This window comes from Theropithecus gelada, chromosome 15 (assembly GCF_003255815.1).
Source record: "Theropithecus gelada isolate Dixy chromosome 15, Tgel_1.0, whole genome shotgun sequence".
Lineage (NCBI taxonomy): Eukaryota > Metazoa > Chordata > Mammalia > Primates > Cercopithecidae > Theropithecus > Theropithecus gelada.
This window is the reverse complement of record NC_037683.1, coordinates 57,323,851-57,348,020: the sequence shown is the minus strand read 5'-3', so window position 1 is coordinate 57,348,020 and position 24,170 is coordinate 57,323,851. Positions and strand designations below refer to the sequence as shown.

Genomic DNA, 24,170 nt, shown 5'->3' with positions numbered 1-24,170 from the left:
AGGTATTTACTGCAGAATTATGCACAGTAATAAAAAGGAACATTAAGAGATTTCCCATCAGTAGAGGAATATTGGAATAACTATGGTGCCCCCACACTATGGTGTTGTATATAACTACCAAAATAGTGAATTAGAGTTATATCACTTAAATGATTTCCACAAAGTATGCAAGTACGAAAATCAAAATGTGAAAAGGTGTTTATAATTGTTTTAATTGCAAAAAAAACCATCCATAAATGTGTTCATGTGTATGTATATTTACTTTTAATTATTTAGGCTTTAACAAAGAACATGAGAGATCTATCCTAAATTGTTATCCAACATTTGCTAGAAAGGAGTGATGAGTGTGGAGTAGCAGCAGAAGGGAAAAGGAACAACAAGCCAATATGTTAATACCTTAAGTATATGAAATAAAATGTATGTATAAAAAGTAATAAAATAAAATAGATATAAAGTGTATAAATAAATATCCACAGAACAAAAATCTTAAAATCTAGAAAGTATGTTGTTCCATTTGCATATAGTTATAATGAAAAAAAAATTTAAAGACAATAATTAAGACTGTGAATGAAGTTAATACATCTCAACAAGATATTTGAGGAGATGAACGTTAAATCATTGGGAAATGGTAGATGCCTGACAACACTCTTACCTGGGAATTTTACATGAATTTCAAATTTAGCACTTGAGAGATATCTAGGTTCAGGTCCTCATCAAATGCATTCTCATTTATCTCATTATTATAACAGCAACTATAAGCAAGCACTCAGAGATCTATGTGTGAAAGATTTACAAATACTTGTACCCACCCCTGAAGCAGGACTCTTGAAACTATTTCTTGCTGCTAAATGATGGTTTTTATCTTCTAAAATAAGTTCCAGAATAAAAGGAAACAAAATAGGGTGAAAAGGTCACAAATTGTACAGTTAACCAGGCATCAACTTTATTTCAGACTTTGCCACATTCTAACTGTGTAACGAAGAGTGTATAAAGACAATAAAGCCACAATTATCTCTCCATTAATGTACCATAGCTATAAGCTGATAGCTGTCAATATCAATCAAATGGTTTGGATGATCAGAGGTCAGCCACTAGAGGAGTGGAGTTTGTCATAGCTTAGATTAGTTACCTGTGTGACCTTGAGTTAGAGATACTTCTGTTTATTCATCCCTAAAGCAGATATAATAGCAATGTTACCCATAGGGGTGTTGTGAGAATTCAGATGGATAATACACATAAAGCACTATTTAGAGTGCTACACATACTAAAAAAGTATTCAATGGAAACAACCAAAAATAATTTTAAAAACTATCATATCCAGCTTGGCCTTGGAACATAGATCCAGGGGGAAATAATTGGGGCAAACCTCAGCTACTCAGGACTAATACTTTGGGCCTTTTTTTTTTCTCTGTGTGTGTGTATATGTGTAAGGATGAAGACTAAATGTTGTGTATTAAGGAAAACTGTCCACCTTGAACCTAATGATAAATATGAAAACAATAACAAAACAGTAAAATAAAAAGCAGCCTTAGAAATGTGAAAGTTATCCTAGTTACAGCCATTAATGAGAGTTACTAACGATGCATTGTTTATTATTCAGCATATTATCTTTCCTATGCATTGCAACATACCAGCATTACTTTCTGTACAACTCTGGCCAAATCATTTGCTCTCTCATTACTTCCATCATCTCGGGATATCAATAAGCATCTTCACTAGAGAAACTCTAAGTTCTATTTCAGTTTTAAAATACTATGACTTTATGACCAAGAAAGGGTTTAACTCCTAGTTTTGTACTTAGAGTCAACACTTAAGAGAATCATGAAAGACCTCTTGTCCATGCTGATGTGTTTATTTTCTGAGTCTAAAGTCTTTCTCCTCCTCCTCATCTATATTCCCCATTAATTCTTCAAGTTTCTTCTCCAAATATTCCTTTAGTGACCTTCGTATTGCTTTCATTTTCCTCCGATGAAAGATGCAAAAATGGAATCTAGAGTAGGAAAAGAAAATAATCCCAACTTCAATATCAGTAGCCCCATTCTTTAAGCCAATTATACAATGTATTTTCCTTTGCTGGATTCTTCTCCATTTCCTTTTGTTCCAACTATTATCCCATCAAACTTTGCATTTTGTTCCTTTCAGTATCCCAGAATTTAAAATGACTTCTTTTGCCTTATTTCCATTTGGGGAAAGAGGCAATTTGGGCAGTCTCTTGGCAAAAGGAATATGTGACCCAGTGTTTATTTGGAGAGAGGAAACTCACAGTAACACAGCACTTCCCAGTATTACAACTGTTGCCAGCAATATGAGAAATAGAGCAATCTCTCGATTCTCAGCCTTCCTTGGATCCTCATCTGGAAGGAGAAACAGGAAAATATGAAAGTGAGTTTGGAGAAGAGAAATAGCTCGGGACATTTATTCAGAATAGAAAACTCTTTTAACCTCAGTTTGCCCTGTTTACTACTTCATCACTCTTCCATGGTTATTTTGACCTTTATTACTTTTAGTCTCCTAGGTTCTACAAAACTGTTGCTGATAACTGTCAGCAAAATTCTTCCCAGCCTAATTTCTTCATTCCAAGCCTAGCCTCTTCATTTCTCAGCCTTTCAATTGATTCAGTGCCAAATTATTTATACTGGTCAAAATTTCACCCAACACCCTAGTTCCATTTTGTAACACTATCATGACCTCCACTGAAGATGCTCTACAAGTATGTATTGAATAAATCAGTAAACAACCCTTCTCCTTGATCCCTGTCCCTTCAAAATTCCATACCACAATCTTTGTTACCTCCACAATATTCTCCTTTGAAGCACCTGTTGGTCATGCGAAGACACATCCAACAATCAAGTATGGGACCTTCAACCACAACTGATAAAGAGGAAAGGAAAGATAATCAGAAAGAGGACATGGCACGAGAGTTCCTTAGTCATACACCAAGTGTGGTCTTGGTTGATCAAAATCTGTAAGTCAGATCTCTAGGAAAAAGTGGGAAAAGGATGCCTTGGCTTATACTGGGGCAATGGGTTGTAAACCATATGTTAGGAGGCCTCCTAGTACCTCCAAAATATGTGGGGTGTCTGAGATTTCATGAGCTAGGTTTTGTTATCAGGTATTATTGACATTACCCCTTGTAACCACAGCTCTAGGAATTGGATTCCCAGTGTAACAGGTGGGAGAGATAGGGCCATATAGAGCAAAGGAGATGGGAAAATATGGGCTGAAACCTCAAGGCGTCACATGTACTGTACTCACTGCAATCTTCAGAACACGCTAGAAGAGAATCAGAAGGTTCTAATGAGTTTAAAACCAGCTACAGTTTGCCATATTTATACCCAAGTAGTCTTTGTTTACCCTTTAAGTTCCACCTGCCTCTCCACCCATTCTAAATAACTCTATTATGAACTTGCATTTCTTCCCTTATCCCTCATTTTCTGTTCCCTTCATATAACTTCAGTGCTGTTATATAGAAAGTTTTAATTACCAACTTCAGAGAAGTTCTTTAGTAATTCTTTCAGTTTGGATTCCAGGTTTTGGCGGACCTCCAGAAGCTTGCCTTGAAAGATAAAGACACCTAAGAGGGAGTGGAAGGAGTATCAAACAATAGAAGTAGCTCTTCCCTTCAGAACTTAATTCTGTTTTGTTCTTTGCTTTCTCCAGCCAAATTTTCTGAGGGTTGCTTGAGCAATACAGACTTTTAACATTGAAGCAGTACCTCACCTTTCCATGTTTCATTGCCCAGTTTATAAAATTCATTCTTCAGCCATGTTCTCAACTTAACAACCTGTTGAACAGCTAGAGAGGAAGGGTAAAGGTACATGTAGGGGAATAATTATATCTATGTAGGAAGTTATGTAGACCCAGGTGTTCTCTTCCTTGCCTCCCTTCTCTATTTAAGCCCCTGGACTCTCAGGAACTCAAGCTTCCCTCACCCAACACCCGAAGCCTCTTGTCACTGTGGGAGACCTTGAAGCTTAAACTAATCATCTCCTTAATCTGCCATTCAAGCAGCTGAGTTTGGCCAGGGACTTCTGAGGGTATCAGATTTGCCAGCAAGGAGCCAACATCCTCTATAAATTTGGGGTCACACTCTAAACAGCCTTTGACTCCATGGAAGGCTGACAGGGGCAGGAGCAGGAATAACCACAGGTCACCCATTTCTTTCTTCAACCCCGCTCCCCAACAGCAGGTTGTCCTGGCAACTAGTTCACTTAGTTCCTTTTCCTTCAAAAATCCAGGAATGAGAGCCTTGTCCTGGATAGTCTGACTCCACTTAACCCCCACCCCCATCTCCATCCCACTATCAGGCAATCTCATTTCCTTAAGGATCTTCAGTTGTTTACTGACTCTTATCCTTCATTCTAGGAGAGGGAACTGCCAGCTGGGGAGCCGATACCTGAGTTCTAAGTGTAGAACACCAAGAGATAGATAAGCCTTGAGCTCATACAAGCAGAGTTCTTTGCAGGGAGATGTCTCAGAAAAAAGTGTTTCTTTAGCCCTCTCCCTGACTTGCGTCCTCATGAGACTCTTAAACCCCCTCCTGACCTTCAGAGATGTGTATCACCAGAGATGGGTTGTAGAAGTGATCCTATAGAACCTGAGAGATTGCTTAACCCAAAGTCTACTTCCACATTGGAGGCAAGAAAAGCCAAAAATATTGAGTTGCTTGCAGGTCCCAGTCCCTACTGGTGGCAGTATTATTGAGAATAAAGGAATGAGCATTTATCTAGAATAATATTTGGTAATTTTAATAGACAGTAACTTATATTTCAGGTTACATTTGTCTCTAGGATGATTCCTCTATACATGATTTGTAATATTTCTTTCTTTTCTTTTCTTTTCTTTTTTTTTTCTTGAGATGGAATTTCACTCTTGTTGCCCAGGCTGGAGAGCGATGGCATGATCATGGCTCACCTCAACCTCTGCTCCCAGGTTCAAGTGATTCTCCTGCCTCAGCCTCCTGAGTAGCTGGGACTACAGGCATGTGTCACCATGCCTGCCTAATTTTGTATTTTTAGTAGAGATGGAGTTTCTCCATGTTGGTCAGGCTGGTCTCGAACTCCCAACCTCAGGTGATCCACCCACCTCGGCCTTTCAAAGTGCTGGGATTACAGGTGTGAGCCACTGTGCCTGGTTATTTGTAATCTTTTTATAGCATTCTTCTTATAGAGAGTGTGGAGTCAAATACTAGAAACAATAGTTGAGGAATATAGAGTGATGAATCCAATAAAGTTCAGATCCTTTAACAAGTGCATTCTAAAATACTGACAAAGTATGTAACATAAGAACGTAATTATCATGGGCTGCCCTCTCAGGCCACCTACATGGACGATGGCCAAATAAACATGTTCTTCCTTCAGTGGCCCTTTGAATAAAAATATTCTATGTTATTTGAATAAATTAAGGTTGCTTTTCTGACTCTTAAGAGCACTGGTTACCTCTTTTCTAACATGTTGCCTGTATGGCTGTGACCTCCTGGAAACCAGGAAACATTGGCAATCTACAGGTTTCGTGGTAGAATTTATATCTAAGATATGGGGTGATCACAGTGGAATGTTGTGAGGGAAGTTAAAAGAATTACCATTACTTATATGTCTACCACGTCTACGTGACAGATATTGTGCTAAACACTTCAGATAGTCACAAATTTTCAGAGCACAGCAATCCTTTGGAGACTGTTATTTCTACATTACAGAAAGAAACTGAGGCTGAGAGATGTAAAAGAATTTCCCTGGAAGAATAATTTAAGAGTATGAGTTCAGGGTTCAAGCTCATGTTTGTCTGATTCCAAATCCTATATACTTTACTGCCTCTCAACAATGACTTTCTGGGATAATACAGAAAATTATCTCTTGGAATTTGATAAGTAAAAATATCAAGGCAAATATAGATTTCTTGGTTTATAGTTTAAATTAGCATCTCTATGCTCAGATTTTTTTTTTTTTAATTCTCTTGGCTAGATGATCTCATCTTTAGAGGATTTCCCAAAAGATTTTCACATGCTGAGGTCTGAAGGCAAGTGAGCTAATAGGATTAAATTAACTCTAGATACTAAAGTTGAAAACTAAAGGGGCTAAAAAACTTGGCAGAGAAGTGGCAAGGTATGAAAACAAACTGTGCTTCAAGAAAAGATATGCATTATAGATATTTTCCAGTCAATGATCCATACCATTACTTGAACAGTTCAAAGAGCATCCTCTGCCACATTACTGAATAATTCAATGGCACCTTACTTTAACCCAGACCTAGAGGTCCATCTATCATTTTTATCATTGTCTCACCCTTCCAGCTGAAATTTCAGTCAGGTTTTTAGGATGAGAGAAAAAGAAATTGGCTTTTGGATAGTCTTAGAAAGATTAGAAAAAGGCAAGTCGCTTCTTAATAAGACAGGTAGAATTGTAATTGAAAGAATGCATGTATCTCATATAAAAGAAATAACAAGGAAATCTCAGACTCATGGAGTAAACAGTAGACAGATAACACAATGTGCTAATGGTAAAGGTAGAGGTACATATCGAGGTTTATGAAAAAACAACAGTACTAGACAAGTCTAGAGAAATTTTTATAGAAAGGCTGGATCCAGGAGACTAGAGACAATAATTAATATATCATGATGAGTGAGAGTTCAGTAGTGTTCAGGAAACTTTAGGGGGAACACTCTGAAAGCACTGGTGGTGAAATGTATAACATAAGAAAATAACCGCCATTATTACGGGGAGAGCACTTTGAATTTCATAAATGTAAAATATTTGAGCTTTGGGAAAGAAGAACTGTCTGGAAATTGATTAATAATATAATGATCACATTACTTAATTAAAATAATACCTGTGTCTCGGAGGCAAAAGGCTAACACCCAAATCCTAGAATAATTATGTTAGTACATGGTTTGACTTGGCAGGAAGAGCTATGATTTATAGTCAGTACAAATCTGCAGACTATCTAGCTAAACTCCGTTTAAAATAGTATGAGAGATAAATAATGGCATATACATTCATAATATTTTACCAACTACATATTGACTCATTTGTGGCTCTAACATAAATAAGATATTCATGGGTAGTTGTAAGAGTCCCTCCTTTAAGGGCTAGAATCCGTTGTTTGGTACCATTTGGCCTTTGTTACAAATCACATAATGCACTGAGGTTTGAAATTTGAAGAACAAGTTTCATAAAGAGTAAGATTTTTACGGAAATTCTCCCTCATCCCATGGTATATCTGATTTCTCAGATTTGTTAACAAAAATAATGAATCCTTATCCTCAAGCTTCTTATAGCCATTTTTCTGATGGATAATTTATGCTGTTGAGCTCTGCTCTATTTCCCATCCCTACCTATCACTTCACAGGATTTTTTAAAAGTTTGGCAAATAATCTAGATACCTTTTACAGTCAGATGCAGTTAACTACATTCCTGACTGTAATCTGAGATCAAGAAGCCATTACTTGACATTTGATCAAGTTATAAGCTGTATTTCTAGGTAGCGTAATAATTGTATTTGAAATAATTACTATATACCAGACATTTCACATGTAGAGTAAATTTAATTTTCTATATACCTCCCCATTTATATTCCATTGTCATTAAGCTAATTTATCTCCACATATTTCACTTATCCTTTAGGAATAGTCACAAGGGTGGGTAAATTATAGGGTAGACCAGAAGAGTTACAAGGAATCTTTGACAGGAAATGAAGTAAAAAGCTAATCACATCAAGGCGATTGTGGGAAGAATGAGGGGAGAAGGGTAGTGGAAGCAGAAGATATGTGTCACAGCTTATTTTCTCTTTATGCTAGAAATGTTAAGTAAAATCCTCATATTCCATGAGCTTTTGCCCTGTTCCCTTTAAGGGCTTTTACAGGATAGGTTAATAGAAGGTGCTCCTGAGATGATGTCAGTTCCTATGTGGCATGGAATGTCTAAGATGCTTCCACTGGCTGCTGGGGAAGGATGTACAACTCAACTCAGGATCTGACTGGCACCTTTGCTGACATATCATCAAGGTTTCAGGTAAAGGGACGCTGTGTAACAGCTGGAAAGTGGACCTGGTACCAGGGTCAGGAAAGGAAATGGAGTCTGCAGCAGGCTTCAAGGCCTTGATGAGCCAAATCATTAGGAAAGACCACCAGTTCCTGACGCAATTGAGAGAAAACAGGTCCAAAGTGCCCCACGTGCAGAGTTTCTCAACAAACACTATAAATAGATTCAGAAATTGTATTAGGTAAGGTTATATCTTCACCTTGGAAGAGACCCACACACTGTCAAAAACTAAAACACACATTAGTGGAGAAATTTACTGAGGGGAAAAAAATCTGGAGTTTTTAAACCCCTCTCTAGAAGGAGAGGGAGTCCATGGTAGCTATATTTACTACATTTTAACATGCTAGATAGGAAGGATTGAGTCCATGACTGGACTTGTAGTTGGTTAAAACAAACCTGGATTTTGGTGATTGTGAAGGTGTTTTAACCTGGCTCAAGAAGGTCTAGGATCCCAGAGTTACTCAGACTTCATAGTTTCTTATCAATTTCAGGAGGTTGGAGCTAGTTGGCATGAAACATAACAGTTTTGATATGTTGTAGGCAAATGCTACTGTAAGTGAAAAACTTTCTTCTACATGCGACACATCCAAGGCAAGGACCCCTCAACCACACAGTGCCATGAGGTAGCATCAGCTCCTACCTCCTCATTCTTATGTCCTGTTTGGGAAGAAACGAGGAAAAATATGAAAGGATAATTCTTCCAAAGGAAATGTAGTTATCTAAAAAAAAGTGTTTAAATTATTTGGTGAGATTAGGTTTATTATATTATGCTAATATTTCTTTTTATTTTTTACCCAAGGAGGTGAAAAGATGTTTAGAGAAAGCTAAGACCAACAGACTATGAGGAAGCTATGTCTCTTTCATGTATCTTAGAGCAGTGTGAATAAATGTATGACCTTGCTACATAAATGTCATAATATTTTATTCTCAAGCTTGCATGACTATTTCCATTTTATAAAATACAAGCCTGATGTTTGGAGCCATTAAAGGACTTATCTAAGGTCACACACTTAGTAAGATAAAGATTTGGGGGTTGTAACACGAATTTGTCTGCCTTCAAATCCATGTTCTTTTTAAAACACCAAATTTTTTTTCTGAAGAGAGTTAATCCAAGGTCACATCATTATTGCTTCAAAGTAGCAAGAATAGGTATTCTTAATGAAATTATATTGGAGAAAAAAGAAAGATGCTGTGTTCTTTTCATTCAATTATTTAAAAATTATGGAGTCTGTAATTTCAACCATCGTTTAATTTTCTCCCTATAGCCAATTCTTTTTTCCATTCCTCCCAATTATTTCTATAGAGGAATTGCCTGTTGATTAAAGTACATAATTTATTTAAAAATGCATATCAAAGATATAGATATTAACCTAGTTTACCATAAATAAATACCAGGTACATGCATTTCTCCTTTCCTACCTTCAAAAGGAATAAAAATACAATAACAAAACCAACAATGAGAACCCAGTAGCCAATAAGAAGTAATTCCATTGAACAAAAAGTCTATGTCAAATAGTGTTTTATATTCCTTACATGCATGATCTTATAAAATCCCTATTCTAAAAGGCTGGTCCTATTATACTCATTTAGGGATGAGAGAACTGAGACTGAGAGGTTAAGTATTTTCAACCAGACCATAGGGCTCTCTGGTAGTAGAGCTTGGATTTTTATGGTTTTGACTGATTCCCTATTCATTTTCTTTAAACCACCAAATTCTCATTTTTTAGTATCTAAGAGGAAAGAAGGTAACCTGTCTCTGTACCTAATGAACTGGCTTATTTCTGATAAACTTACTAGATGAGACACTGTGGACTAATATATGGCACTAGATTCAATTTTAATTCTGATCCTTGTAGGAACAGGTCTCTTTGCAAAGTGTAGAGTCAAGGGGGTGAACTCTTAGTTGAATTTGAACTAAATGGTTACTACCCTTCCACAACTAATTTTATTGTTAACTTTTTTTTTTTTCATTATACTACTTTTCTTTACTATAAAATTTTGCGTTTGGACCTTTCTCTATTTGCAGACTTCTATTTGTCATCTTGTTTTGCAATATTAATTAGGATAGTTTTCTCTTGATTCTTTCTAATATGCTAAGTAAGTTTTTTGTGTGTAATACAACCTGTCTGCAAACTACACCTGTAGGTATCGGCTTATCTATAAGATCATTGGAAATTTAATCAAATTCCATTATATCTTGCAGTGTCTTCTGAAAAATGGCCTCAACAAAATTTGCTGTCTATCTATTTAGTAATATAAATGAGGAAACCAAAAAGGCCAACGGTGAGGCAGGAAGGTTTCAGTTCAGTGGAGAAAAGAAAATCTTGATGAAATGTCATTAACTTCCACATTTGGAATAAGCTATAAAACGTGTGGAATCTTCATTCCTTCAGTCCACAGTCAATGTTGGGCAGTCCTGTCTCAAGGTTTGGGTGTTACTGAATTGGAGGTCCTCCTACCTGACATAGCTGTTACAATATTTAGAGTATTTAGAGAATGATACCATGAAAAGTTTCTGATTTATATTATTTTTTAAATTTAGTGCAAGTATAATAGCAGATATTATATACATGTATAATTTTTTCAAAAAATGAAAATTCTGGTATTACATATACTAGATGAAAAAGGAAATCGTCTAGTTCTACACAAATTATTACGTCATTTGTTGCCTAAACGTATATCACTAAGATGGAGTCTAAAAAGCACTACAAATCAGCTTTTTAAAATGGTAAGAGGTATATTTTCTAGAAAAATATAAAATGGTTTTCAATTGTAGCTATTTAAGAATTTCACCATAAATACTTCATCAAATTATTTCGCTCTAATGCCTTAAGAAAAGACCTTGACAAAGTACACATTGACCACTTTTTGTTTTTGCCAAGTTTAGCTCTATGTCTGAAGGGCAGATGCGATAAATTGGTCATACATTATCTCATTTGCAGTCTGAGTTTTATGAGCTCCCATAAAACAATTACCATATACACATTTTACAATAAATGAGCAAACAAAGTGGCTGCAAACAATATGGAAAAGTCAATAATTAATTTCAGATTTCCAAATGTAACAGAGACAAGGGAGCTTTCTCTTCTTTTCAAAAGGGAAGGTTTCTTTGTTAGGAATATGCAAGCATGTTAATTCATTACTGTGTGGTTTCTCTTTTTCCAAAGCTTGTCGAAGGTCTAATTTATGTGCAAGACTGAAAGCTGTTTAAACGGATAATATGCCTCCTTCATGAGAAATACCACCCCTTTACGCTCCATTAAATTCAGACGTTGACTCTATAAGCTACGTACCAATTATTTCTTTCCAGAAACAGCAGCATAGTTTTTTCTGCAAGGGACAACAGATTATTGTAGGCTGCTATTAATCTCCACATAGTTCACAAAATACACAGGACACTAGGGAGAAAACAATCATGTTGCTATTTTAACATTTGCAAAATGCTATGTGGAGAGAAAATAAAAAGAAGATGCTTGTCTGATTGCAATACTCCTTTATTATTTCAAATCTGCCAAAGATAGAAAAAACTCTTAATGACCTGCTGATGTTGAAGCATCTCTGTGATGGACACAGAGATGAATCTTCATCTGGTTGATCTTTGTTTTCTACAACATGTATGGCTAACCACTGCACAATCCAATTGCATGAGACATTGGTTGGATGTGAGAGTGAGTAAAAATGCCTATTAAAATGCTAGAAGAAATTTGTATACAACAACAGCATTGTTGAGTGCAATGATAATGGAACAATTCTCATAGTAAAAACCAGAAAAATATACCACTACTTCAGCATAACCTGCTATAGGTTAGAATCTAATATGATGACACTGAATTATTTTTAGGGGAGTGAATTACCCTAAGTAGTAGAACTGTTTACAAAACTATTGACACTGATACTAGCCCATGTATCAAAATCCAAGGATTCTTTTAATAATGAGAAGTCAATATCTTATTTTTAAAAATTTATGACTTTATCCAGTCAAAAGTATCTAAGTGTCTACATTTAACTTACATCCAACAAGTATTTATTGAGCACTTATTATTTGCCGGAAGCCATGCTAAGTAGCAACAATAGAAAGAAGATGGGACAGAAATACCTCTGCTACAGCATGCAATCAAGTGGAAGGCTGATATTTTAATCTAAATGGTTTTTCTAAATGTGTTGAGGTGGCATTTTTTCCCTCAGCATTTATTTTTGTCACACACACACACACACACACACACACACACACACACACACACAGAGATGGAGATAACTATATGCATATATGTATATATTTATTTATTTTAAAAAAATTAACTGTCTTCATAGGAATTTTGCTCCATTCCAAACAAATCGGGAAAGTTTTGGCTGAGATGGTCCACAGATCCAAAGGTGACTTAATTAATACATTCTATTCCTCCAGAAACTGCATCAAGAATGGGTACGTAAGCCAATCATAGCCCGTGAGATACTGGCAATTATTTAATGGAAGCTTTCAGGAAAACAAACAAAAATCCACACTGTCTCCTTTGTAGGAGTTATCAGAGAAAACTGTTTTCCAGAACTTCCTGATGTGAAAATGTGAACACTAAAGCTGCAACTGCCAGCGGTGTATTGGGGCTCCCCTTATCTGTGGTTTATGAGAGCTGATTTTACAATCAGTTCGCACATGGTAGCTTGAAATGGACCATGGTGGGAGAATTTACATCTCAGAAATCACAGATGATACAAATAAAGGGTCTTTAAGTTTTTTCTTTCCTTTTATTAAGGGAAGTGCAGATAGTCAGCTTGCTATGAGTCCATAGTGTGGAGACATAATGTGAGACCAGGAGAGACTCATGAGAAATTAGGTCTTGATACTGTAAGTTGAACTACCAGATCAAGCTTTAGTAGAAACCTGCCGTAGCTCTGGAGTTTTCACTTAATGTGAGCATATAACTTCTTCACAAAATAACAGTTTCATGAACAATGTACATTATTTTTTGAAGGTAGAATACTAAAAGTAGTGTTATTTCAAGATAATTTCTTAAAAGCAAATTGAGGTTACAGAAAGAGAATATGTACTGGAATCTTAAGAGAGCGATTGACAGTTTTGAAAATGTAACTCTGCTTCTCAGGGTACATCCGATGGACAGGCTCTTAGGGGGTTGATAATTTGGAAAAGACAGTTTAATTGTTGAAGACGTGTTGCCTGCAGAGGCAAAGGTTAAGTTGTTAAAAAAATGTGGTATTGACCTGTGCACTGATTCCAATTATAAAATTTACTCCAGTCAAATTTGCAATGTACATTCCAGTAAAATTAAGTGTTGCCTCGGTAAAATTTGTAAATCCATATATGCCATTCTACGGGAATAACTAGCTAACTAGCCACTGAGCTTATGAACAGAGACAAAACAGAATAAAATACCAAAATAACAGTGTGGTCAAATTAGAATTTCTGTTTTAATATAACTGGGAAGCAGTGGATGCATATAATTCTATTGAGGCAGAAATAAAAATTTAGTGGGTCTTAACACTTAAGAAATAAATTATACAGTATTTTGTCTAATGTATTCAATGTCAAAAGGAAAGGAATTATGCTTAAATTATGATACAACAATAAATTATTACTGGAGAAACATTGGTCCACATTTTAAAGCTAATTTTATACAAATTTACTGACAAGAAAGGAGCTTGATCTTAATAATTTAATAAGCTCCTGACATGTTTTGAGCACCTTTGTTAAGTACTATGCTTTTTAATTTTCATGGAATCTCCATGGACAAGGGTCTGATCTATTTCATTTATTAAGTAAGAAACTGGGCCGGGCGCGGTGGCTCAAGCCTGTAATCCCAGCACTTTGGGAGGCCGAGACGGGCGGATCACGAGGTCAGGAGATCGAGACCATCCTGGCTAACACGGTGAAACCCCGTCTCTACTAAAAATACAAAAAACTAGCCGGGCGAGGTGGCGGGCGCCTGTAGTCCCAGCTACTCGGAGGCTGAGGCAGGAGAATGGCGTAAACCCGGGAGGCGGAGCTTGCAGTGAGCTGAGATCCGGCCACTGCACTCCAGCCAGGGGGACACAGCGAGACTCCGTCTCAAAAAAAAAAAAAAAAAAAAAAAAAAAGAAACTGAACTTCCAAAAGGAAACGTTACTTTTTCAAGCTTATGTGTCCTGTGAGGGCAAGAGTTTGGGTCCAACTCCAATGCCCATACTTTGCTGAATTAGATCACATCAATTCGACATTTTGATGCATATTTCATCTTAGACCAATCAAATTAAAGTGAGATAAAAATTAAAGAAAAAGCATTTTTAGTTTTGTTTAGATAAAAGAAAACGTGAAACAGTGGGCAAGCCATGGGACAGTTGAACTAATTCTCACACAGGTCGAAGCTGAGTTCTAAAAGAGCATTTGATGATAGTGGTTAGCATAAATCTGGAAGCTATTCCTTTGACATGAATTGGTGCTTAGAAAATATTAGCAAGCTAGAGCAAAGGCCTAAATGTGTGTCCAGACTCATCCAATCTTTCAGGTGTGGGAAAATTTTTTATTAAGGTGAAGTAACCAATGTCTGTCTCACAGCATTAAACAGATGACTTAGAGAGACAAAGGAACTTGGAAAAACAACTTTGTCTGTCCCATCAAAATAGCTAGTATTTTAAAGTAATAACTGTGTAACCCTGGGGAAGTTAGTTACCCTTTAGAAACCTAAGGTTTTGCATCTGTGACATGGCAAAAATTTTGTGCCATGGCAAAAATTTTTTTGTGTGTATACACACACACACACACACACACACACACACACACACACACACACACAATAAGGTCCTTTTGAGGGTTAAATGAGATTATAATATGTTACCAAAAAGTACCTTATATTTATTAAATATAAGCATTCATTAAATGTTAGTTGTTATCGATGTTATTTTTGTTACAAATGGAAGTGTTCTTCCTTTCTCATTTAGTAGTTGTAAAACTTTGCACAATTCACTGGATCTCTTTAAGCCTTAGTTTATTTATAAAGATGACTCTTGTATAGTATCATGTTAATCTTTTAATGTTGCTTTGAGGGTTAAACTGTAAACTGCATATAAGAGTACAGTAAATCCTTGCTTAATATTGTCAATAAGTTCTTAGAAACTGTGACTTTAAAATCCTTGAATAATATTATTGTTTTCTCAAAATCGTTTCATGCTAAACTTGAGCAGAAAAAATACTAGTTTTATTATGCTTCTTTTGCTTAAAGTCAGTTTCTAAGAACCTATCAACAAAGTTAAGTGAGGACTTACTGTATTTCAGAAAATATAATAAATTTAAAAAGTGATATCTTAACAACATCCTCACTGGAAAAATCCACTGGATCTTTTCACTCCACATCTCGTTAACCTCTGTAGTGTTAGAGAGTAAGACTACCTTTTGCAAAATAGTATCATTCACTTTGTTCTCAATGTCATTTCTGCACTTCTCTCTGTTCCTGTCTGACCAGCTCTTTTTCATTTTCATTTACAGAATGCAATTTCTCTTTTGCCCCATAATTGTTAAATATTCCACAGGGCTCCTCTTAATCCTCTTCTATTCTCATTCTACTGAATCTTAACTACTCCTATGACTTTGACATCTAAATCCTTATCTATAGTCTAGCCCTAGACCTACAACTATTCTAATCTTAAAATGAATTTTCCCAAATGGGGCTTGACAATGACTAAATGATTAGTGATCTTCAAAGTATATTGAATAAACTTTATAAAGCTACATGAAACACTATTATTCCACTAGATATTGATATAGAAGTAATTGAGCTGCAATATCAGATCCATTAAAATAAGTGTTTATCATCATTCTTGGCTGAGGGCTTCTGGGAAGAAATAAGTACCCTCTAAGGACAAACTAAGCAAATCCAGCCCTGTTAAGTTATAATAAAGATCATTCTGGAATTTATAGCATATTTCTCTTCCTCATCCATTTGCTTCTTCAAAAAATATTTAGCACTAATTATGTCCAGAATACTAAGATTTTTTATAAGGAAAGGGGAGAAATAATAATAGGGCATGAAGAAGATTATTGAAACTGTTCCTTGCATTAGCTTTAAATTTGGGGTTTACCATAGTGTGAATTACACTAGAAAACTGAGTCCCTTTGTAAATTCTCCATTTGATAATCTTGCTTCTAATTTTAAATCAATCTGAAAGAAAAAAGAAAAAAATAACTCTGTGAGGTGAAAATTATACATAAACCTGGATTGAAGGACAGATTCTCTTTTAAATTGGAAAATAATTCTTCTTTGAGAGTTAATTCCTTTCTACTTAGAAACTGGTGGTTTTATATAAGATGACAAATGCAGAAAAATTAGATTGCTATACAAATAACTGACCAGTCTTTGTTTTCTGATACACTAGATAAGTATTTTATGTATTTAAGGAATTAAAAGGTGTTTTACAAATAAGAAAACCATTCTTCATTTTAGGCTGTAAAACTCCCCAGACAGAAAAGATAAGTTGATGGGTGCTGACAAGTTGATGGGTGCAGCACACCAACATGGCACAAGTATACATATGTAACAAACCTGCACATTGTGCACATGTACCCTAGAACTTAAAGTATAATTTTAAAAAATTTAAAAAAAAAAAGAAAGAAAAAATAGAAATCACTTCACAGAAACCAATCAACCTGATTTATTCAAATTATGAATTCCGAATGAGCGAGAATGCTAATTCTTGAGCAAATACAAACGTGGAATTTCTATATTTTCAATATGAATATGACACAGAGACTGCTTGTAATTTCTGTTAGCAATGGGTAATATATTGCAAAGAAAGAAAGATTTTTTTTTTTTTTTAAAGAACCCAGTGGAGAAAAATATGAACAAAAAACCTAGGGAAATTAAAGATAGAAAATAAGCTTTATCGCTTAAGGAATAAGCATGGAAGGCTGGGAAATTATTAGTATGGAGAAAAATTGAGGATAAGAGATAAAACCAAGGTCATATCTAATCGCTAGTTGATTTGGAATCAATAAAATTTCCATGTGTAAGTTTTTGGTTGCTGAAAACCTTTGTTATAACATTTGGTCTTATATTTAATTTAATCTTCATAGTTCTGTGAAGATAGTATTTCGAATTCTCATATATGAAGATAAAAAGTCAGGTTTATCAATGTTACAATGTTTGCCCATGTCACAGTGTTGGTCAACAGCAGAAGTGAGATACAAACCCAGATCTGTCTGAGCCCCAAGCCTATGTTCTTTCCACTCTCCTATGCTCATCCTATTCCCTCTCTACAGAGCGAAGCAACATAATTATACGGTTCTATATAATGCAGTGTGATTTAACGCTAACCAGTGATTTTCAACTTATGGAAGTTAATTTTGTGCTAATCCATTTAAAGTGACTCACTCCATCTTCTCCATGGTCCACACCACGTGTTAGTGGGACAGATGGTGTGAACTGAGGTCATCGAAGAATAATACTGTTTGATTCATGTGGGGATTATCAAGATGTTTTGACCTAAAAGAAAAATCAGTCTATCTTTAACAAATTTTATGAGAATAATAAAATATAACTTGTATACTCAGATATTTTTCTTAAATACATTTATGAAAATGTATATTTTTTTATCTTTATAATTAGCATGCTGAGATAATACTAGGATCATTTTAAAGATAAGTTTTTCATATATAGAATATTAGCATACTAATAGACTTTATTGCATAAAAAGCATATTAGATAGTTAAGTCACACACTGGAAGAGCATATTCATTTAGTTTGTGTAATATGGTAAGCATTGAGTTAGGGGATCGGCATATATCAGTGAAACAAAGTCCTTGTTCTGGCAGAGCTCAGAGTCTAATTACACAAGAAAATGAATTATTACAACTGAGAGAAAGGCCCTAAGTTACAAGAAGCTGGTTTTAGAACAGCACAAAAACTTCTCTTATACCGGAAACAGAAGGAAGTTTCTCATAATAGAAATACATTTCAGTTGAGATATGAAAAATTAGGCATAACTAAGGTAAAGAATTGTGACAGAACATTCCAGATAAAGGAGGAAGTATGTGCAAAGGCCCAGAGGGAATATAGTTAATTCAAGAAACTGAAAAAAACTTGATTGAGTGGAGGCAGAGAACAAAAAGCAAGGGTAGACTACACAGGAGAGGTTGAAGATTTTGATCTTTGGCCTAAGAATAGAGAGAGTTGATTGAAATAATCTTTGCAGCAGCTGATATTATCAGATGTAGATTTGAAAAATTTGTTCAGGTTTCAGGCTAGAAGACATTTAAGGGTACCAGAGTGTATACAGAAAAATCAGTAGGCTTTTGAGCAGTAGTCAAGGCCAGAGAATGGCATATTGGACCCGAGGTATGGAAGTGGTAGCCATAAGACTAAATGAATAAAATTTGGATTTTGAACTATTACATGGGCCTCTGTATTTTAACTGCGAAATTAGGCTCTTCTGTGTCTTAAGTGAATTGATGAAGTATGGATTACACTGAAGATTTTTCTAGGAAAGCAAGGAGAAAACTGCCTCTACTGTGTATATTTGAACTGGCAGTCAAATGGGATGGAGAAAGAAGGAAACTGCTTCTCATTGTACTCTATGACAGATGACCAGTAAACGGCCACTCACTGAGATAAATAACACTGAAAGAGGACCAAGTTTAGGAAGGCAGACTTAGAAGCACTGTAATATAGTGGTTGATAAACTAGTCTTTGGACCCAGCATGCCTGGGTTTAACTATTGGGTCTGAGACTTATTAGCTGTATGAACGTGGACAATTTATTTATACCTGTTGTTCACTGTTTCTCTCATCTATAAAATGGAGAAGATTATGATGGTAACTACTTACCTGAAACGTATAGCCCATGGTAAGAAATTAATAAGTTGCTATTACAAGCATTTCTGGATATGTTGAATTTTAGATCATTTTAATTACCCAAAAAGGCATGGTGAGTAAATTTTTAGATATATACATCTGAGTTCAGAGGAAAGGTCTGGACTGCAGATAAATTTAGGAGTTAATAGTGTTTAGATGGTAATTGAAATGGGACTAAATGAGATTGACTCCCTGAGAAAACAGAAAAGGAAATAAAACAGCTTTGAATAACACTATTGTTTAATGAATGCATAGGAGAAGGTGAACCTTTTAAGAAGAGTGAGGAAAAGTGGCCAGATGGATAGTAAGAAAACCAAAGAAGCTTGTATCATGCGCACTAAGAGAAAGAAGGTGTGTGAATAAAAGAGAAATGGTTACTACTGGCCGATATAAGATCATGTAAGACAAACATTGAAATATGGCTATTGATTTTAATTACTTGATGATCATCATTTAAGGCCAATAATGACCTTAACAAGGGTTGTTTATATGGAGTTATAGGATCAGATGCCAGAACATAGGAAACTGAAAAATAATATGGAGGTAAATAAATGAAAACAAAAAGATATCGGTCTTTTAAGTTTAATTGAAAGGACAGGAGAAAAGTAGAATGGTTATTTAGGTGGGATTGAGGAAGAACTTTACTAATGAAAATAACTGATAGTTTCTTTTAAGACAATGGGAAAAAACCTCAAATTGATTCTATTTGGTTAATGGGCCACACATAATTCCAATTAGAAAAATTACAGATTGACAGTTACAAAGGAGTAAAATAGGTCATCAGAGTGTCCATATCAAAAAGACAGAATCTAAATAGTGATCTTACATTATCAACTTGGTCAGATGGTGGTCCCTTCAGATAGTATACAGTAGGACAAGATACACACATCTGTCACGTTCCAACATCTTCATAGGTCAAGATCCCAGTCACCAGAAATACATTAGACTACCCTGATTCTTTACACAAAAGTATACATGACAACACTGATTCTTTGCCTTCTTCATAAGTTTCCACTGTCTTCTACCTCTTTCTTTATTCGTTAATCTTGACCTCACACCCCATTGTTAACACTGACTCAGTCTTCATTTCTTTTGACCTTCAGGATCTCCAGTCCTTTAGTAATTTATTTCTATTTTGTACTTTGGCATTTCCTGAAAGGTGGGCAATTATTGTTATATATTTCCAGAGTGCCTACTGTGTACCCAACATCTTCTAGGCACTAGGATACAGCAGCGAACAATAACAACAGCAACAGCAAAACAAAATCCAAGCCCTCAAGAAACTTACTTCTTGGTGAGACAGAAAGATAAATGTATGTCTGTATATCTATGTGCTTGAATAAATAAAGTAATTAAATATCACAAAGTAGGTCAAATTTGTACACTTTTATGAGTGATTCTACATCACTTTATATAGGAACTTTAGAAGAATTTTCCCCAGAATTTGCCCAGCAGCAATTCTGCTATATTTTGAATATGAATGTGTTAAATTCCTCAAATTACATAGAAAATTATCAAATGTTTACATTTGAGTGATACTTATCTAATTTTATGGGTGAGATTGGAGCATCTTGCATGATGTTTGGAATATACTGATGATTGATTTGTATCATTTGTTACAATTTCAGAACTATGTGTCATTCCCCTATGTGCCATTCTGCAAGTGCCATTCAGGTAGTCTGCCCTCTTCAGTCTTGGGTTAATCACCTTTGAGATGGTCATAAGATAATGATAAATCCTGAAAAAAGTATTTTTAATAGTTTTTGTTTGTCTGCTGCTACTCTGTAAGTAGTAATTGGTAAGTTTCTGTTTTAAGTCATGTCCTATCTTGAAGCCAGTGTATAGTGGAGTCCATCTCACGCTACTACGACTCAAATTGTATTTTTAGATCTTCAGCAACCTTAAACAATTATGAGTGGAGGATAGGAAGAGATTGGGGATGATAACTGTGTAAGCATGTATCCAATGTGTGAGTTGCTTGAGTGTACCCGTGTGTCAACGTACAATTACAGAGTGCTGAGCACAAAGGAAACGCTAAATACTGATTTTCTACATATGAGTCTTGATGCTGGGTCTTGCTACCTTTTACCTAAGTTCTTCTTATTTGTTCTCACTACCTCCCTCTAGCACTTAGTAATGGGACAGTTGAAGCAATAAGTATCTCAAGAAATAGAGTATGATTTATTCATCTACTCTTCCATTTCACACATTTTAACAGTCACCTATTGGGTAAGGTGTAATTTTCATGGTTTTGGGAATTCAAATATCGAAGGCACATTTCATGCATTCAAGTTTATTATAATTTAGTACATACAAGAAAATAAAGAAAAGGTTTTAATACGTAGTGATAAATGATAATGTAGCATAATAGTTGGCAGTCTAAGCTCTGAAGTCCAACACAGCTGGATCGGGAGTCTAAATTCCGTCACTTTTGACTATATAGCCTTGGGTAGTTATTTAACATCTGTGAGATACCAACAGTAATTGAGACTCAAAGATGCTGTAAATATTAGATTAAATGACTCAGCTATTTATCACAGTACCTGGCATATAATAGGTCAACCTGAATTTTTGTTGATATTGGTGTTTATTTTTGTATAAGAACGGCATACACATAGTGATACTGGACAAGGGAAAGAGCACTGGAGGTGAAACATCCCAGAAGACTTTCTGAAATAGTAACGGGACATGTCTTGACACTTGAAAGATGAATGTGAATTAGGAAAGGCAGAAAAGGCAGAGGAAGAAAGGCCAAAGGTTAGTGCAAAGGCTGGAAGTATATAATTTCTTGCAGGCTTCAAGAAATTCCAGGTATCTGGAGAAAAAGTGTGACTGTGGGAAAGTAAGACTGTGAAGGGCCTTGTGTGTCTTAGGGTACTAAAAAGCAATTCAAATTTCTTCTTTTCATGAATCTTAGTTTTGTGCGAAACCCCAGTGTCCTTCCAATGAATTAATGTGTTATGTTCCTAATTTCAACAATCCAGTGATCATGCTACTTTGTAGTAAAAATATAAACAACCCAAAATATTTAACTGAAATAAGTTTGAAATCATTGTATGTATCATTGTGCTCATGAAAAGAGTTATAATTCAGTTCATATATAAGTCTAACTTTTCTAATGCTTTTGTTTTTAAACCTGTATTTTAGCTTCAGGGCTATATGTGCAGGTTTATGTTATATAGGTAAACTCATGTCACAGGGGTTTGATGTACAAATTATTTTCTCACCCAGGTGTGAAGCCTTGTACTCAATGGTTATTTTCTCTGCTTCTCTTCCTCCTCCCACTCTCCATCCTTTGTTATGCTCCAGTGCCTGTTGTTCCTCTCTTTGTGTCTATGGGTTGTCATCATTTAGTTCCCACATATAAGTGAGAGCATGCAGTATTTAGTTGCTGCGTTAGTTTTCTGAGGATAATGGCCTCTAGCTCACTCTGTGTTCCTGCAAAGGACATGATCTCATTCTTTATTATGGCTGATTATTCCCTGGTGTATATGTGCCACATATTCTTTATATAGTCTTCCATCAGTGGGCATTTAGGTTGATTCCATTTCTTTGCTATATAATGCTTTTTTTTTTCTTTTTGAATGAAACTGGAGGTAAGAGATGTCTCTCTCTCTCTTAGAAATGGCACAATCATTACCCTCTTCTTTGATGCTCTACTTAATTATGTGAAGGTAGAGAAGTTAGCAAGATCTTGCTTGAGAAGTGGGCAAGAAATTCTTGTTCACTTCTTTAGCCCACCCATCTTTATCTGTCTTTGTATTTTTTCATGCCTTTCTAAATATGTAGGTAAGGCACCTGGTGCTGCTCCAAAAATGTGGGAGTGGGGGGAAATCCAGTTATGACCCATGTGTATAGAGCTTTCCTTCTGGATTGCTATTTTCCTGTACCTACTCTAAGCAAAAGGACTTCCTCCAGGGATCTAGTTCAGCTCACCCTGGGATTATTCGAGTGTGGAGCTAAAGTGTAGCTAGAAATATCATGTTCTTTTATTGTCCATTTAACTGCATGCTATGCTTTTCCAGTGGCAGCAGCAGGGGAAGCTGCTTGGGGCTCCGTTTCAGGGCCCCTGCTTCAGGGCTCCTGTGTCTCTACCATCTGTCTCTTTATCAAATATTAGGTTGGTGCAGAAGAAGTAATTGCTGCACCAACCTAATATAACAGTGGACACCACCATTTTGACTTGATCTCTAAATGACTACCTCAATGCTTATTGTGATGTGTGGATGAGTTACCATATTTGAAATGGCCTAGGAGATTGTCTTGGATATGGTTGGTAATGTCCATTCATTCTGACCTAACCTATTGAGAAAGATAAAGAGAAAGAATAAACAGAGATTGAGGGTTTCCCTTTCTCTTTTCACCATTGTGAATACAAAGGAAAAATGAATGCCCAGGTATACTTTTTTACACCATCTTGGTTGGATTTATATGAAAAGCACAAGCCCATTATTAAATAACAAAGCACACCTTCCCCACTAAAAATTTTGATATTTTAGGTCTAAGATAAAAATTTATTTTTTCAAGATGAAAAGGTCCCATTCTAAGGTCTTCTTTTTATTTTTTAGACAGTTTTATTCAGGGAGAAATAAATATCTCCTTACTGAAATCGAACAACAAGAAAAACATATCTTGGAGTCAATAAGGTTAATTTTTTTTGGTAGAATATTTTTTTTCTTGCGGAATACACAATGGAGGTGATTATGTTGGAAGCAAGGAACAGGACAGGCTGAGTTCAGTAAGTTCAATAAGTAATAGCTATTGCTTATTCTACAATGTTGGGATATTTGGGGACTTTACCTTCTCAGATTTTGATTATCTCTTTGTCAAGAAGTGAAGTTATGTTTGGAATGAATGTTAACAATATCAGTTGAGGCTAAAGAAAGAGCCAGCCTATTTCAAAACAGGATTTTATCATTCTTGGCATAAGTGGCATTCTGTTGTAGTCTTTTTCCTCCAGAATTCAGTGAAAACAAGTAATTCCATGAATCTGTGTGCTTGCTTCTTTTGTTTTTAAAAGCTTCCTTCAGTGAATCACTTGGTAACTACTTTTTAAAATTAATGTACACTCAAAATATTTTTTCTATATTAATTAAACAAGATAATAAATCCAAGGTTTGATAGGATATGGCTCTCCAAAGTTTCTCTTTAAAGATAAAAGAATACATAAAATAACAAAGAACAAAATAGTTGGGCAAATTCCTTTTCAGTCAACAACTATCATCACTTATGCTGCAAATCTGTGTGTCTATTTCTGGGTGGTCCCTAGAAAATCTAAGCCACAGAGTTAACTGTCTTCT

At 35.5% G+C, this 24,170-nt stretch overlaps 1 protein-coding gene across 1 annotated transcript; it reads right to left on the bottom strand.

The window, feature by feature from the left end:
• Positions 1-1,837: 1,837 nt before the first annotated feature.
• On the bottom strand, positions 1,838-4,179 carry IZUMO3 (IZUMO family member 3). Its single transcript, XM_025360609.1, has 6 exons — positions 3,933-4,179; positions 3,721-3,795; positions 3,485-3,574; positions 2,791-2,871; positions 2,264-2,354; positions 1,838-1,990 (listed from the first exon to the last, which is right to left on the bottom strand). Exons 1-6 carry the CDS (start codon positions 4,156-4,158, stop codon positions 1,852-1,854), a joined length of 702 nt encoding a protein of 233 aa, XP_025216394.1. The 5' UTR covers positions 4,159-4,179; the 3' UTR covers positions 1,838-1,851.
• Positions 4,180-24,170: the final 19,991 nt, after the last annotated feature.

Bases quoted from the DNA above. Each gene is read 5' to 3' on its own strand.
- IZUMO3 (XM_025360609.1), bottom strand. From the start codon at position 4,158: ATGGGTGACCTGTGGTTATTCCTGCTCCTGCCCCTGTCAGCCTTCCAT. The intron at 2,355-2,790 runs GTAACAAAGATT...TTCTCCTTCCAG, and splicing joins CAAAGGAGAATATTGTGGAG to ATGAGGATCCAAGGAAGGCT. The intron at 1,991-2,263 runs GTGAGTTTCCTC...TTCCTACTCTAG, and splicing joins CTGGGAAGTGCTGTGTTACT to ATTCCATTTTTGCATCTTTC.